This window comes from Dermacentor andersoni, chromosome 6 (genome assembly GCF_023375885.2).
Source record: "Dermacentor andersoni chromosome 6, qqDerAnde1_hic_scaffold, whole genome shotgun sequence".
NCBI classification, from domain to species: Eukaryota; Metazoa; Arthropoda; class Arachnida; order Ixodida; family Ixodidae; genus Dermacentor; species Dermacentor andersoni.
The window spans coordinates 11,911,532-11,927,859 of NC_092819.1; the positions used below are offsets into that span (position 1 = coordinate 11,911,532).

General features: G+C 47.6%; 1 protein-coding gene and 1 long non-coding RNA gene across 5 annotated transcripts in view; one reads left to right on the forward strand and one right to left on the reverse strand.

Moving 5' to 3' along the window:
* The window catches only part of LOC129382232 (uncharacterized), a 113,908-nt gene extending 99,439 nt beyond the window's left edge, over positions 1-14,469 (reverse strand). Inside the window, exon 1 of the long non-coding RNA XR_008610327.2 lies at positions 14,136-14,469. This is a non-coding gene — a long non-coding RNA (uncharacterized lncRNA). The remainder of the gene's footprint in view (positions 1-14,135) is intronic.
* LOC126521224 (plexin-B-like) overlaps positions 1-16,328 on the forward strand; it is a 487,065-nt gene that overhangs the window by 431,587 nt on the left and 39,150 nt on the right. For all 4 annotated transcript variants that reach the window (XM_055065821.2, XM_055065820.2, XM_055065822.2 and 1 more), the window contains one exon: positions 13,870-14,006. In XM_055065821.2, the coding sequence (XP_054921796.1) occupies positions 13,870-14,006 (137 nt within the window). The remainder of the gene's footprint in view (positions 1-13,869; positions 14,007-16,328) is intronic.

Consider the following 16,328-nt stretch of genomic DNA (forward strand, 5'->3'; position numbering starts at 1 on the left):
GTCACTTATAGTGACTCTTGTGTCCTGTTGATGGGGACGGTGTGTCCCCTGTGGCAATTCAGGGAAATCTGATGTATACCGGAAGGGCTTTGTGTTGCGTATCCGCCGGCGACGGTGCTTGGATGCCCACGAATGCGCCACGCGGTCCGCTTCTTTCCTTGCTTGGCAGTCTTTCGAAGTCGGCGAATGTTCACCACCGCAATTATGGCAGTAGGGGAAGCACTCATGGGGGGTATGCTTTGCGCACTGGGAAATGTTCTACTGCATTGATGGCACATGCAATACGTCGAACGATTTGGGCATACGTCGGTGGCGTGACCGAGCGTGAAGCAGTTCGAGCACAGCGAACTTCTATGTCGAAATGGGTAGAGGCGCTGGACAATGCGATTAACAAGGGCAAATGTGGGCAAACGTGGGCCTTCCACCGCCACTATCATGGTGTTGGACGAGCCTATTCGGCGAATTGTCAGGATTTTCACTTGTTCTACTTCCACAATACTCTGCAGCTCTCCGTCGGAGACCAAGGTGGGCATTTCATGTATGACGCCGCGTGCGTTCATAGGATCAGCGGCTACGTAGGTGTTTGTCTCGTAAGCTGCATCGCTGATAGTGATGCCCTTTAGTTCAGTGAGCTTGTCGGCAGCAGATTGACGATAGGTATCAACGGCCACCAGGTTTTGTGTGGTGCGGATTTTGAAGTATATATGTGTCGCTGCGTTCCACTGTGTTGAGTCCTGCCGCCGAGCGGATAGCGTTGCCAAGGCTACCGACGTCAATTGCGGCAAGGTTCAGGCATGCCGTGAATTTAACAAGCACAGTCGTGGCTTGCTGCTGGCGCGGCTCGCTACGGTGCGCCAGTGGCCAAATGTCGTAGTGGACGCCGCTGCTTGCTCGATTTCCATGCTTCATAAGCCCGCGAACGCGCGTGGCGTCGGTGGTGTCGAGGTGACGTCCAGCCAAGGACTAGGCTTAGTGGCCGGCGGCCGGCTAAGCCGGCCAAGCCGCCCAAATTCTTCAATCAATTGCGCAGAAACGATGAAAAGTTCGTCTTCGTCTCACCGGAAGGTGGGTACCTTGAGACGTCTTCATAGTATAAGTTTGGAGTGCTATCGAAGAAGGTTCCGTTGATAGGGTGAAAACTTCGAGGAGCAGATGTGGATCCGTACTAACTCGGCGACCGCGTCCGGCATCAGGGAGTATCGTAATTTTCGGGGAATATTTTTTTTGTCTCTCCGTGCAAATGTTTCACTCTCGATTACAGTTTTGTACAGTTCTGTATACTGTATGCGCTTCGCCAATCGAATACTTGCGGTCTACGAAGAAAGCTTAAGTTAGCGCCCACTCTTAAGAAAATGGCAAACATTGTTTATTTTCCTAGAAATCGGCATATTCAGCCATTTCGACTCCTAATTTTGGGCTTTGTTGACCCCCGACCTCACCTGGCGCGCACTGGCAGCACCGGCTGTCCGTGTGTCGGTGTCCACGTGGTGAGCTGCTCGGGGCAACCTTCGTCATATGCAGTCATTCTCCGTGCGTGCGGCCCAAATTCAATTCCGCCGGTCCGTCACTGGCACCGCACGTTACCTGCAGAGGAGGCAGCGAAGGAGGAGATCGGATTTGCATACATTTTAATTCAGAACGCTGCGGTGGCTTGCTGCTGCTTCATTTTGTCTACCGCGTGCTTTTTCTGAGGCGATTGCGCGTGAGCCCGGCTTCGGCGGCACGGAAATTTGTGCGTATCTTCATTGGGGCATGCAGTACGGAAACAGGCGTACGGTATCTTTCTCCCTCCATTTTTTTTTCCTTGAGTGAGGAGGCGAATCCAATTTCGACTGCGAAGACAGCCCGAAACCAACTTGTGCCTATGCGTTATTCAACGTCGTATAGAATGTCATCTCCTGGAAGAAAAGAAAGAAAGAGAAAGAGGTACAGGGACCGGAAAACGATGCGCCGATGATGCTTTCCTTATTCTGCCTACTTTATTTCACTCACTTTATAATTTATCCTCGTTGGCATGCAAGTTCAACAATATATGGGACCACTAAATTTTTAATTCCCGTCGAAGGTATTAGAGAAGCGTGGGATGAGGAAAACGTGCAATGGGGAAAAGACGGCTTATACTATGATCTTGTGAGTTAAAAGAAAAAAAACAAGAAAAGAACGACTAGTTTCGGGAAATGGCGGCACGACATGCTTTGCAGATGTCCCAAATCAAGTCAAGATAGAAGGGAAATGTGCACCAGGTGGTGTCGGGAAATTTCAATACCATTGGCTTCTTGGAAATGTTCGCATTGTGTTTCGGTGTTGCTATTGCCTTTACGGCACATTCGGCTGGCGACACACTTATTTGACTATCTATGATGTACGCTTCGGCGGTTAGTTATTATTGCATTTTTGGAGGGACGAAAGACGCAGATGTTCTAAACAAAAATAATGATATGCCAATTTTAGATTAACTCCCTTTGTGTATTCTTGCTGAAGTACTTGCGAAAGATTAAACTTGGTACAGACACTTTAGAATTTACGAATCAATGTGCATGATGATAATAACTGTTCAACTCCAGGGGAACGGTCACTCATAATATGACCTTGATTTCCTGTAAATTATGAGAGCACTCACATTCCGTGTATCAACAAATTAGTGACGAACTACAAGCTGTGAAGCTTTCTACAGGTGCAGAAAACCACCGAATGCGCCAACGTGAAGCAGAAGAACCTGCTTTGTGGCAGACTATCTGCTCGCAAGTTTATTTGCATGACCGGTAAAAAAAAAAATTCGCAGGGCAAGTGGCAGACGGCAGCTTGGTGTACGAAGTTTAAATTTGTTCAGCGTTGTGAAAGCTGTCTTACAATGGTCAGTGCCTTTATTCACAAGTTGAAGCCTAAACAGCGCAGACAAAATTGAAAGGATCACTCACACACAAGACGCGAGGCGAGCATACATATTTCCATACTGATAAATATTTTGTAACCCAGCAGCCGGTAGTTAGTTACCCAGCTGAACATCGGCTTTCGTATAATCTCCGATGCTGTGACCAACTAATGCGCAGTCGGCCAACGCTATCATTAGCAGAGTAGTCAAAAACCGGGAAGTCACCATGCGTTCATACGGGTTAACAGCGTCGTAAACTTTACTCCTGAATAAATGCCAGGCCTGACTCGCAAAGCGCTGCATGGTTTAGGCTGATCATGCCACCAGTATCAGTTTCAGTAGCGCCGGTATCGGCAAGAGTATTAGAGAGAGCCGTGAAACATGAAGAGCAGCCAGCGTTATGCTAAAAGATCAACAGTCTGCTTGCACAGACAACGATCGAAGAAAGAGCGAGCATTCAGCTTACGCATCACTGCACGGTATTAGACCGAGCAGCAGACGAGAGGCTCACACCGTCGTCCATGATCTTAGCTGGCTACGCAGCACGAAGTGCTCGAAACACAAGATTACAGGCGCCTCACTCTAACGCACAACCGAAGACACAACGTAGCCACAGATCTCCTCACGCTTCAGCGCTTTCCGTCATGCTTCAGCTTGCAGCTAAAAAGAAAGAAAAGAAAAAGATGCGAACAAATTCTCATCAACTGCGTCTTCTCATATATGTACAGCAACGCTTCCCTATTGCGCGATATACGGGCGTTCCCATAGAAACTCTTTCCCTCGTTCTTCTAGGCTCGTAGGTTGCATGGCGCGCCGCGGCCGGGAGCAAAGAGCAAAAGAGAGGGGGGCGGCGGCGCGCGCGGGTATCTACTGGGGGTTCGGGGGCGGGGGTCCGCCAGAGGCTTAGCTCTCCGCGGAAGCCAGTGTGCCCAAGGGATCTGTGGCAACGAGGCCGAGATGAGCGACGCGGGAAGAACGAGCCGCGGAACGCGCGGCCATGATAAATGGCTCATTAATTGTTCCTGTCACGAAGCACGCCGAGCGAGAGGAAATTTGCTTCCCTGATGCCACGAGGAGGCTGCAGCCACGTGCCGCGCGTGGCTTCGTTGCTATACAGGAACGAATCATTGGCCGGAAGCTGCGTAAAAATAACAAAATGGCACATGCGCAATTTCTGATCCTACCCGTGCTCGCGCTAGTGAGCGTCGCTCATTTCGGGACTCCATGATGAGAGTTCTCGAAGCGGCTCGAAGGTGGCGAACATTGGGGAGAGTTTCATTCGTCGGCAGAAACGTCTATCCGGATTTCGCCATCTTTCACGCCATCAACTTTTTCCTGGCAGCCCTGTGACGTTATATTCCCTACTGTACCGGGATAACGTAACGATTCTATTCCAATTGTTTTCCTTTCCGCTCCGTCAGTGGTGCGAGCGCTGAAGGCTATCGCCGTAGCCTTCAGGCCGTAAGCGGCTCCTGGTAAGAAAGGGATGGAATCGAGGGACAGGAATGCTTACGTTACGCCAACCCAGATTCTCTTGCAGTGGTGAATGAGAAGAGAAAAATGTTAAAGAAGAGAAAAAAGTTAACCAAAGGTTGTTCTGTTTGACTACCCGGCACACAAGGGCAGGGCACGGGAATAAAAGAAAAAGTTGGCGTAAGCGAGAGAAAAAGATAAACATAAGCCACCAGTATCCAGTAGTGTAGCAGGCAGTGTTCCTAATGTCTATCATGTACACCCGTGGGATTCAGGAATTTTTACTAACTATACATATTATAGTGTCGATAGACTACAGAACAGCAGCTGATTAGGGAAAATTTCCATGTGGCACTGGCAGCGCAAGCTGCAGTGTTCGTTGATAGGAACGCTGTCTGCACAGCCCCGAAGAGTACAGTTTTGAGCGATGCATCGAAGGCAACAGCCCTCGGCGTAGCAGCTGTTCTAGCAGATGCTGGAAGTTAGTGTGTCTGTTAATTAGCACACGAACGATAGGAAGTACTTTGTTCGTAATAGAACTGATCAAGGAGGCGTAAGGCTTGTGCACCGGCCTTGTTAAAAACCACTTTCAGTTTTATATTATGATTTCAAACGCTTCTTCTGCGTATATTTTTGACAATTTCAGATATATCTGGTTTAATGCCGCGAAGGCAATACAGCTATCCTGCACGAACCACAAGATGATAAGTATAAATGAAAAACGAAAGCAACTATGTATAGTTGCATTACCGCAAAGTTGCTTAAAAAAGCCAAACTCGTCTAAGAACTTGGTAACGCCCGCAAAAGACGCACGCAGCACGCTGTGTATAATTCGCCATAGTATTTTCGTCTTTGTGTCTCAATAGCACAGCATGTAATTAAAATGTGTGTTGCTAATGGTTCTTGACATTTATTGCATAGAGATCATTGCTTATTTCTCAACATGGTTGTGCGTTAGATGGCGGCGTCCTATACGTAAGCGGCATAGAATCACAGAAAACATGTCGGCACGAAGAGAGTAAAACGCTCTTGGTGGCGACATGTTTTCCGTTCACGAAGCAGAAGTTTCGTAATATAGAGTGCGTTATTTTTTCGCAGTTCCCAATCACATTGCCATTTCGACATGAGGGCCTGTCGAACAGCTAGGAGGCTGTCTTCAGCAGTATTCTTTTAGATGCTCTTTTATGGGCAGGATTCGATGCGCATTCATCCAGTTTTTCACTATATACTAATAATATTGACGTGACTTGGGACCCGGCAGCAACGAACAGATTTAGCTTGACTCGTGGAAGAAAGTATTATGTATGAGGTGCCGCCTATAAGTGGGCGCTGATGCTCACACTTTGAACACAGGCCTTTTAACGCGCTTAACGAATCTGTGTACACGACGGCCTTTTTAGATATGCTATCAACATTTTATTTCAGTGTAGTCGATACCTCATATACCTTAGCTGTCATGCGCACAGATACAAATTGTGAATCGCAATTTAACATTGTAAGATGACTAAAATATTTGTAAATTTTAATGCGTTCAATAAATGACCACCGTGTTGTATCGCACTATCCGGTGAATGCTTCAGAGTGACGTTCAAGTACCCCAATTATTTTACACCCAAGCTGTTAAAGAGTTTCGCAGCCGTATTCGTGTGACAAAGGCTAACCTACGATGGTGTGCTTGGTATCAATAAGCAAATCAACCTGCGTCGGAGTGCCAAGCGTTTGCTTTAAAACGAAATTATCACTGATTAACATAAAAGTTGTCTTGCGCACATCTCACACAAATAGACAACATATTTGCGCGGAGCTTTATAGGTGGTAATCTGCATTGTCTCACGTTGTGTTTTACCGGCTCTAGGTTCGAGGTCAGCTAAGAGCGACATCAAAGAAGCAGCCGCATTACCAAAAGGGGGGTGGTGATGAATCATCTCTAAGAAGAATCAGCAAACGAACCCCTGTAGTACTTCGAAAGAGTGTGAGGACTCGCGTGTACAGATTTGAAGAATCAAGTGCACAGATTGACATACATCTGTTACTCATTCTTTTGGCAAGTGTAAATGCTCTGGAAGCAATCAAGCGATAGGTAATAATAGCTGCATAGAGCTATCACGGCCATATAAATTATATATATGGAGCTGTCGGGACAATATAGCACGAATAAGAGAAATATAAGCGCCGACAAGGTTATTCAAAGAAAAGGAAAAAAAAAAATCTAGAGACATCTGTGTATTAACTATTACCACCATGTCCGTTCAACCAAAATGTTACCTCACAACGCGCTCTCTGCTGCATCTCGCAATAATAATCAGCATTGCTTTAACAAGGAATGTCGCGGGAGTCAATCACGGGACTTGTTTTCACCTGCCCTGGTAGGAACGATGGGTACGGCAGCGACATCCCTCGTCCACTGTAATGACTTCAATCCGCCAGCTTCCCGTGAACATCTGGAATGCCACAGTAATGTAGCGCTAGCGTTGAAAGTTGCAGTGGACGTGGCCACTCAGGCGTAAGATTATGTCAAGACACTTATTGCTATTACGTGTCCCTCCATGTCGGAGTCCCGTCTACTCGAGCATAGTATTCAGAGCAGTGTATAACTCGAAAGCACGGCCTCCAGAGTCCAATTATATCGATATAAGGTGTACAGATGGTTTCCCGTCAAACTTTGCACCAAACTCCACGCCTAAAGCAACACTGACTTTTCTTCGGATGGCGATGCCACAAGCATTTTACGTGAATAAACGCAATGCAATAGCTTAAAGGCATGCTGAAGAGAGAAACCGAACCAGTTCAGTGTAGAATTTTTTCAAAATTATCTCTTTATTTATATAACAGGAGAACGTCGATTACTGTCAGAGAAGATGAAATACAGGCTTTATTTCTAACATCTCGCACTGAAACACGGCAAGTCTCTATAACGTAACAGATTCAAATGTACTTTCCCTTATTTCGGCCGTCTCTGCGCGCACAAAGCTCTCAGAACCTGCAATTTCGACTCTTTGGTACCTGCAGAAGGCAATCAAATCATTCTTTATTGAAAAGTCTACAAAACTCGAGATGGCGCAGTGAATATTCACGACGCAACCGGTATCTGATGCGGGGCATTCAACCTGCCTTTGCCAACCGTCTTTCCTTGCCCCTCTTTGGTGGCCTAGCAAGCCTCCACTCATGATGAGGTTGGTTGTTTCGGTGTTAGAGAAGTTATTTATGAATCAAGCTTCACTTTATATTCCTGTGTAGTATATCGTCAAAAGCCCAGTCGGCAGCACCGAACACACTGCGGGTGCCTATGCGACACATCTGTTTTTAAGGGCACGGACCTGCCATGTACACTTGGAATTAATTATTCGCAAGTAGCTGAAAATCAATGTTTTGTCGTCGGTTTTCTTCATGAACTATGAGACGAACAAGAAAGAGTAATCATAATGAAGTGAAATTGACGGACTGCTGGAATAAAGCGGTTTTCCCAAACGTGCGTAAACTGTCAAACGAACAAAGGGAACAGGGAAGCTGTGCAACAGAACAGCTCGTTCCGTAGTTTTTGAGATTACACACAGGTTACTGAAAGCACCACGAATGGAAGTTTAAGACGGCATGCTCAACTACATCCACGTGTGCGTGCGAGAGTGCGTGCACGAAAGACAGAAAGGCGCTCTTTATTGCACTGGAGAAGTTTGCCGGCACCTAGCACAGGATAACCCAGATTACAAGTGTGATGCATGGTAATGTTATGGGTCGATAATTCCGAGAAGTTCATTCTGTAAACTCGCCGCTAGCATATAAATACTGGCGTCCTCTCTGGTACGATACGATAAATTATGTTTGCCGCTCAGCCATTCGGAAAAGGTCTAGCTCGTTTATACTCCCTTTGTCTCTTAGCAGGTCAGAACTTTGGCAGCTTTGATAGACATGAAAGTTGGTTACTGCAGTTTCTGTCGACATGAATAATTCACCAACGCATTAATTAAACCATACCTCGGTGGTATAGTTACAAACGAGGAACGAATGCTTTCGAGGAAGGTTTGGTAGATGTTTGCTGCCAGTGTCGTGAAGTTCATTGGACCTAAATAGCTTAAAAAACGTGCGCATAGGGTTTGGGAAGGGAGAAGCCGACATGTGCTGATGGCTTTTTGTTGTCGTCACGAAAATAGGACAGGATGAAAGATAAAGCGAAGCTAACCGAATGCGCCCTTTAACAAAACAGCAATACTGTGGAAAGCAATACTAGTTCGAAGGCCAGAAACAGATGAGTTCTACGTTTTGATCATGCTTGACTAGGCACAGGAAAGCAAGATGTAGCCAAATGTAAGCCGACACTGCTGTCATGAATTCGCACGTGGACGATAGTGAGTTCTCGACTACCTTTACCTTAGGTACGACTTAGCTAAATGTGCATTGTTTCTATTTGATCTTTTAGGGTTCGAATAAAACCAGTTGCGACCACCTGACATATATTCCAAATAAAGAAGCGCTATACTTGGATCAGGGCGTATAACTCTTTCGCATACTAGCGCGCTTTGACCGAAGACCTCTAACAGAGGAACTTCTTTTAAAATGCCGTCATCACAAGCCATCGCAACAGAGGGCGATGAGGGCATTGTTGCAGTTTTTAAGGACAACAGAATTAGACAAGCGGCTGCAGCCTGAAGAGATGTTTATAGTGCTGCAAGTGTTACTGTGCTGTGCGGTGACAGTATGCGGTGACAGTGACCGACTGTGATTGTGTCTGTGCTCCTTTCGTTCTTTCTTTATCTCTACTTTGTCATCACTTTACTTCCGCCTACCCTCTTTCCCCAGCGTAGGGTAGCAAACCGGATCTTCCCCTCTGGTTAACCTCCCTGCCTTTCCCCTTTCCTCTGTCTCTCTCTTTTGCACTAAGTGAAGGGAACAGATGCATAAAACCTCCCTTGCCCATGAAATGAACATCGTTCGATAAAGAACGCTGGCGCATTTGATGGACGGCTCATATAGGAGCTCCACAGATGTGCTGGTATACACTGGTTGCCTGCCATCGCTCGTGGGTCACTATTGTGCACGCGCAAGCCTATTTGCCGGGAGTCGACAGCAAATAACCAACTCCATCATTCACTCAAGGGGTCATCAGTCATGCGGAGCAACACCCAACGTCCGTTCAAGAGCACCGTCATGACCTGCATTCCTCTTGATTTTACCTTAATAATCTATTCCTCGTGAGGCTGCGGCCCTAGGAAAATATATCTTGCGGCGGGTAATCTAGAATGTGTTAAATGACTGCCAAAAACGACCCAAAGGCTGGTTCCATAATTTTCCCTTAGGACCCAGAGCCCCTCTAGGTGACTGCAGTAAGGCGAAAACCCGGGAAGTAATCAACGCATGGCCTCAGCATGAACCACTATCCTCTCAGCTGCCAACTCCGCAAGCGGTGCGTCGCGATCGCCAGGAGTGCATCAAACATGCCGACGATGAAAAGCCGGCACGTAGTACATGTACACCCTGCCATCGGCATATCACAAGGGCCCTGCGCGCACGCCATTTCCTCTGTCGGGCAAACTTCGAAAGCAAAACAAACAGGACGAGCAAAACATTTGACCGAGCGATTTCTTCTTTTAACTGATGTTAATATTATCAAGGCAGTGAAGAGCAGCATCACTGGCTGTTCCTGGTGACGTGGAAGAAAGAGCGCACTGGGTGATCCACGTGGCTGCGCGTTCCATCCTCTCGTTGCCCAAGCGCTGCCGCCATGTTCCTTCTATTGGGATCCTCTCTTTCTCTATACGGGGCAGTAATAATAAGCTCTGCTTCCTCACTAAAGGCAGCAGAATGGCTCATTCGTGAGAGCAAGCGCAGAAAGAAAAGGAACGATCCATCTCGGTCGTCATCCGTCATCCACGCCTGGGATTCGAGCGAACGCCCCATTGGCACACGCCCCACGCGAAATAAGGCGCCTGCGGGCAGCAGGAAGTGAAAGCGAAAATGAAAAAAATTCCTTTCTTCAACTCCCACACATCTTTTGGCATATTTTTTCTAGGTACGCGGGCGCTGCAGCCCCACCTTGGGTAGCGCCATGTGCGGCTCGCTGATGGTTGCCGAGCTTTCGTAGATTAGAAAAGAACCGCTCCGCACATATCTGATCTTGCTCTTCTTTCTCCATAAGGCTTTATTTTGATTTGTCCTATATATCCACGACACGGGCAACTTTTTGTTTGGTGCTAAGAAATGAGCTGTTTTTTTTCCCCCGTGCAGCTGGTCCTGAAAGGCAGACTTCGATTGCGGGAAGAAACAGGTGACCCCAATGCAACATTGCAAAAAGGTTCGCTATGCGAAATATGGAATGTTTGCCATGGCCTGGGTGTCTGCTTAGTGTTCCTATTCAACTTGACACTGTGTTTTCATTTCACCCTTTTTGATCCTGAATTGACCAGACCTGGTCATGCACCCCGGCATCCATGACTTTGGCTTGTACTGCTATTTGAACTATTTCATTAGCGTCACATTTCTTTTTCTAACACGTTGCCTGTGCATACATAAGCTTAAACCCTGGAGTAAGGGGATGTACAGGCCCCTAAAAACCGGGCGCTGCTCAAAACTCTCCTCAACTAATGGAGCGATCTTCCGCTGCGTAATGGCACTGTCCGAAAGAGTAACCCAAATTGAATTATTGGTTTGTAAGTGCCAATAAACGATGTTATGTTTATGAGGCACGCGGGACTACGGATATATTTTTACCGCTCGGGGTATTTTTTATGGGTATTTAAATCTAAGCACACGAGCGTCTTTGCATTTTCGCACCCGTCGGAATGCGGCCGCCTGGGTCGGAATAGAACCGGCGACCTCGAGCTCGGCAGGGCCACGCCATATATCGACTGGGCTATACGTACTCGCTTCGAGACGCGTAAAACTTGAATTCTTTATTTTTCTTTCTTTTTTTCGGAATCCACCATATAAGAAAACGGAATAAATGAGTTGGAGAAGACCGCAAAATAAGATTCTTTTCTCAACCAAGGAACTCCATTTGCATGGCCAAGTTGATTCCACATATGCGCGGGAATCTGCTTTTATACGTCGACCTACGCGCACCGGCGTACTCCTCATCTTTGACAAAAGAGAAGCAATGCCTGACTGTCGACCACGTCATGCCCACGTTCAAGAAAGCCACGGCACGCTCTTCAACGGTGTCGCGAAGGCTATTTCTTCACAGCGCTGCCAGCGCGCGCGCGTTCAAGCACTGTTTCGTTATCGACCGACACGGAAGCACGAACGCGTTCCGCGCCAGAGTCGCGCTGAACGTGGGGACGCGCCAACGAGCGCAGAAAAGCTGCCGACTCGGGCGCACGCTTCGCCGGCCCATTGTCGGGCATCGGACGCTGTGCATGCTTCGACGTCAGCATGCCTCGTCTGCGAGTTCTGAGAGTGCGACGAAGGAACGGCAGGAAAAAGAACTTTGAATTCCTGAGAACTTTTACGCAATAATAACCACCCTTAGCTCCTTGTGAAAGTGAAAAGGCACGAGGAAAGGCAGTGTTGTTAGCGAGACGGGCGTGGTGATGATAATGCTTAGTTCGTAAGCTCATGCTTCAGAAGAGGGAAGCACTTCCAGCAAATGATTCCATAGTCAACTGGACAAAGCCACGGGTCTATCTATACCTTGGTGAGAACAATCGGCCTTGTGGGCCGAGGTAAATAATGGAAGAGGCGCAAAGATTTGTTTCAAAGACACTGGACGCTGGCCCGACGATATATCAGGTACGCAGATTATGGAAGCAAGGTACGCAAGGTTTCCGCAGCACTGCGTGTGGGAACGTGGCCAAGTCACCAAAAGCTCTTGGGCTCCCGTTGAACAGTCAATGGGAGCCGATGGACACCTTCGTTATACTTATATTGGGCGACGCATTTTTTCCATTTTACACTAGACTAAATATAGTCCAGTGTAAGCACATTCCAGCAAAAGAGCTCTGGTTTTCCATGCTCAAATGACAAACATTAAGTTGCTGATAAAAAATATTCTTCTTCGCCGAGGCTAATAGAAAAACAAAGGAAAGGACAAACTTAGAATATTTCCAAGCTTGAGTCATTTAGTGGCTATAAGAAGTTAACTTGAAGTTTTTTCGTTCGTTCCACTTCTGTCAGTGGATATTGGCGGGTTTTCTGGTGCCTCTGACTTTTGCGGAACGCTGTAAGTGGGCTCCACGTAGTACATGTTGCAGTAGTATAGTTCTACGTACCTTCTGATGAGCTTTGTGTTCACCTGGCCTTCACTTTCTCCATTTTCGTACTTAATTACAGTACTTAAGGTTGTCCCCAGTATTTACAAATCGGCAGTTTATATATTCTAAATATTTTCTCTGATTGTTTTCTCATTTTACCAAGGCCGACATTACGTAGCTGGAAAACTTAGCACGACATTGAGTGCTTTCTTTGGCACGTAATAACGCAACTAAATACACGCTGGAACCCTTAAAATATTTTGTACATATCTTCGCTTTATTCACTCATTGAAATATTCGCCAAATGGACGTAACGTTAGGTACATACTAACGTGGCTTTCTTAAATTTAGCTGCATGTCACACTAAAACAATACATATGATGTTGAAAGGTTTGTTTCGTGTCAAATGTCAAGTTAGCTCTAGCGATGTAAAATGCTATTCGGACGATGGCCACGCATTTGAGTTTATCCTCGCGAAGTAAACGCTCTTGCCAGTGACGCCAAAACAACGAGTAGTGCGCGCCCGTTTCGGCAGCGCTCTCCTACCGAGCGCATGCTTTTGCTGAACTGAGGCGTAGAAACGTGAACCAGAGTTACAGTGTGCACTTACACTGCATCGGGCATTCGTTTTCGCGAACGACGTCTGCACCAGGGTGAAAAAGCAACCCCTGGCGTCTCTTCCCCGGCGCTCGAACTTGTTAATGCTGCCTCACCAGGCGTGAATGCGGCCTCGTTAGGGACGCAGACGGGGCGGGGGAGCTGCTCCACGCATTCCGAACGTTCGCGTCACGCAGCGCTCTTCCTTGCCGCTGCGCTCTCGCTTGACAATGCCCTTGTTGTGTATCGGCAAGAACGGGGGCAGTAAAAATAAGCGCGAACTAGTATGCCTGCCATTTCAGCCGTTTAAGACGCGAGCAACGCACACAGTCAGGTACTCCATATCGATGTGATCATTGAAGACCAAAAAAACCACCAGTTGTAACTTTTGTGGCTATTAGTTCGCACTAAGTTTGTCTTAGGATCCACGTGATTCACGGTAGCGTGATCCACGCTACCGGAGAAGACGCAACGCGTGATGCATGTCTGATACCATTCAGCATTACTTCCCGCGACGTGACTCGACGATTCACTCCTTTTTAATCCTGTTATGCACCTCCCCCCCCCCCCCCCCCCTTATATTTTTGTAAAGGAAAAGAGACGAGGCGTTTCATTGCTTAGCAAGAACACTGCTTTCTGCTAGATGTTTGCATTATGTAATTAGGTGCTTCACATATTTGCCGGTCTTAACACTTGTCAGAAAACACGCAGCGAAGCATGCACGATGAGGCTCTTACTGATGCGCAGCCAGTGGAGCTGACCGGAGTGCAGCCCCGCGTTGGACCTCAATCGGGTGGCACTCGTCTGTACCTGAACGGAACCAATCTGAACGTCGGCAGTCATGTGAGCGTTTACCTGGACGACATCGTGTGCCACGTCGAAAGGTAAGGGTTAGTCCCGAGCGGCTTTTGCAGATGCGCTGCTCACGTGCTGGGAAATCACTAACTGCGAACTTTTAAAGACATTTCTGCGGTATTTACAATGTTTCTTCGTGGCTCCGCCCGATAACTTACCTTCGACATCTGTGAGCAGAAGACACAGCAGCTTACAGCACTGGCATTCTTTCATGACGCTCTAGGAACGATAGCCACTTCGGTTCCGTCCAGCCTCAGCAACTTGGCAAATACCTCACATGGCGCGAATAGGCGACACGCAAACCCAGCAGCCGCCATGCAGCACCTCGTCTGAGTGTTACCCGCAGTATGACGGTCTCCGGCGTTTCGGTTGATAGCGAACACTGGCTAACATGCCCAGACGACTGTGCGTATCCCATTGGCGTCAAAGCCAGCTGCGTTTCGTGGCTCCAGTATGATCCACTGGGAAGGTTTCTTTATCTCGCTTCGGTTATGGGCTATCAACGTATGTCTTTCGTGGTCTCGTCACATGGTGACGGTGATATTTTAGCCATGCGCTAACGAACGAAGCTTCTATATACGTCGGCGCGGCAGCCCCACCTTGGGTAGAGCATAGCCTCCCATATAGGAGGCTACAGGTAGAGCCAAACGGGGATCACTGATGGTTGCTGAGCCGTAGTAGACTAAATAAGAAGCGCGAAAAGGTGCCGACTAGGGCGAATGCTCCGCCGGCCCATTGTTGGGCACCGCGAGTTATATGAATGCTTCGTACGTCACTGGGTCTCGTATGAAATTTTATAGGCGGATAATGTAACAAACGAGTGGCAGGGTAGAACATTGCATTCCACTGATGGTCTTTTCCTTGAATGGAAGGGAGCTTTAGCGAAGTGCCAGGAATATAAGGGACAAACGGATGGAGAGAACCCAATGTGGCACTGTGGGCAATGGGTCCAAACGACGTCTAGGTAGCCCTCAACGGTGCTGCCGGATAGGTTTAATGCACTAGGAGATAGTTGCCGCTAAGAGGATGCACACGAAAACACAGACACGAAAGAAAAAAGCAATCACGACGATTGTTTTCCTTCGTGTCGGTGTTTTCGTGTGCGTCCTCTTAGCGACACGCATGTCTCACAGCAAGTACCAACTAGACCAAGCTATTAGGCTCAGCAGAGCTGCTTTTCTTCTTATGTAGTTAAGGGTTGACACCTGTTCCGTCTCCTGTGTGCGCCTGTATTCGTTCGCGTTTAGATACACACCAATGGACTCAACACGGTGGCCTCCGGCACACATCTGCCCTCTGTCAACCATGCTGCCTTTGTTCTTCAAAAAGTGTTCTACAGCACACGGGATGTAGACGAAGCACCTGACATAGCCGCTTTGCTCTGCAGAAAAAAATGTAATGATTGAATGCTTAGGGTTTACGCGCCAAAAGGATGATTTGATTATGAGGCACGTCGTAGTGGAGGGCTCCGTGTTAATTTTGACAACCTGGGTTTCCTGAACGTGCACCTTACGCACGTTATACGGGCGTTATTGAATTTCGCCTGCATCGAAATGCGGCCGCCGCGGCTGGGATTCGATCCCGCGACCTCATGTTTAGCAGCCCAACACCATAGCCGCTAAGCCACCGCAGTGGTTTTGCCGAAAAAAATTCAACCAAAACGAAATAACTTAGATTTAGCCTGCTATGATGCGAAGTCCTTGGTTCATGCCATCCCTTATTCAATGCACAACGGTGCGACGTTGGGCAAATGCAGAACAGACTTCTTTCCCTTGATTTAGCTTACTAGAAACCCCCACGCCAAAAGAAAAAATTCAAACATAGCATACAGGGTTTCATCACCTCGGTCTAATATTGAGCGCCGCGCCTTTGAAGGACAATGCGTTTATAGCTTTTGTACGCTTTCACCTAGTCTATAAAGAAGGAGGCAGAGTTAAACGCAGTCTTCAGGATAAAAAGGGATTCAGAAAGAAGAGGTCGCCTAATTTCGTTAAAAGGTCCTTTGCCTCGTGCTCGATGACAAGTCTAGTCACGTAGCGTCGAGAATCAACAGATGGCGGAGTCCGCTCGGTGGGTAAGGTTTGCGAAGGCGTGCAGCGCCTGTAGAGAGAAAAAAATATAGCTGGAGATACTAAGTGCAGAGGTAAAATTGGGGAAGACCCTTAGGACTTTCCATTTGCCAAGAGGTGCACCGCTTCAAAATTTGATTACGCCCGCCCAGCGGACGGAAATGTCCCGCCGCACATTTGTTCTTGGTCGGTGGGAGCGGACTCTTAGTTTACCCTCGGCCAGGTGGTATACGTACACCGACCTGCACTTTGCTGACGAAGTGTTGACACTCGAAAATGCGT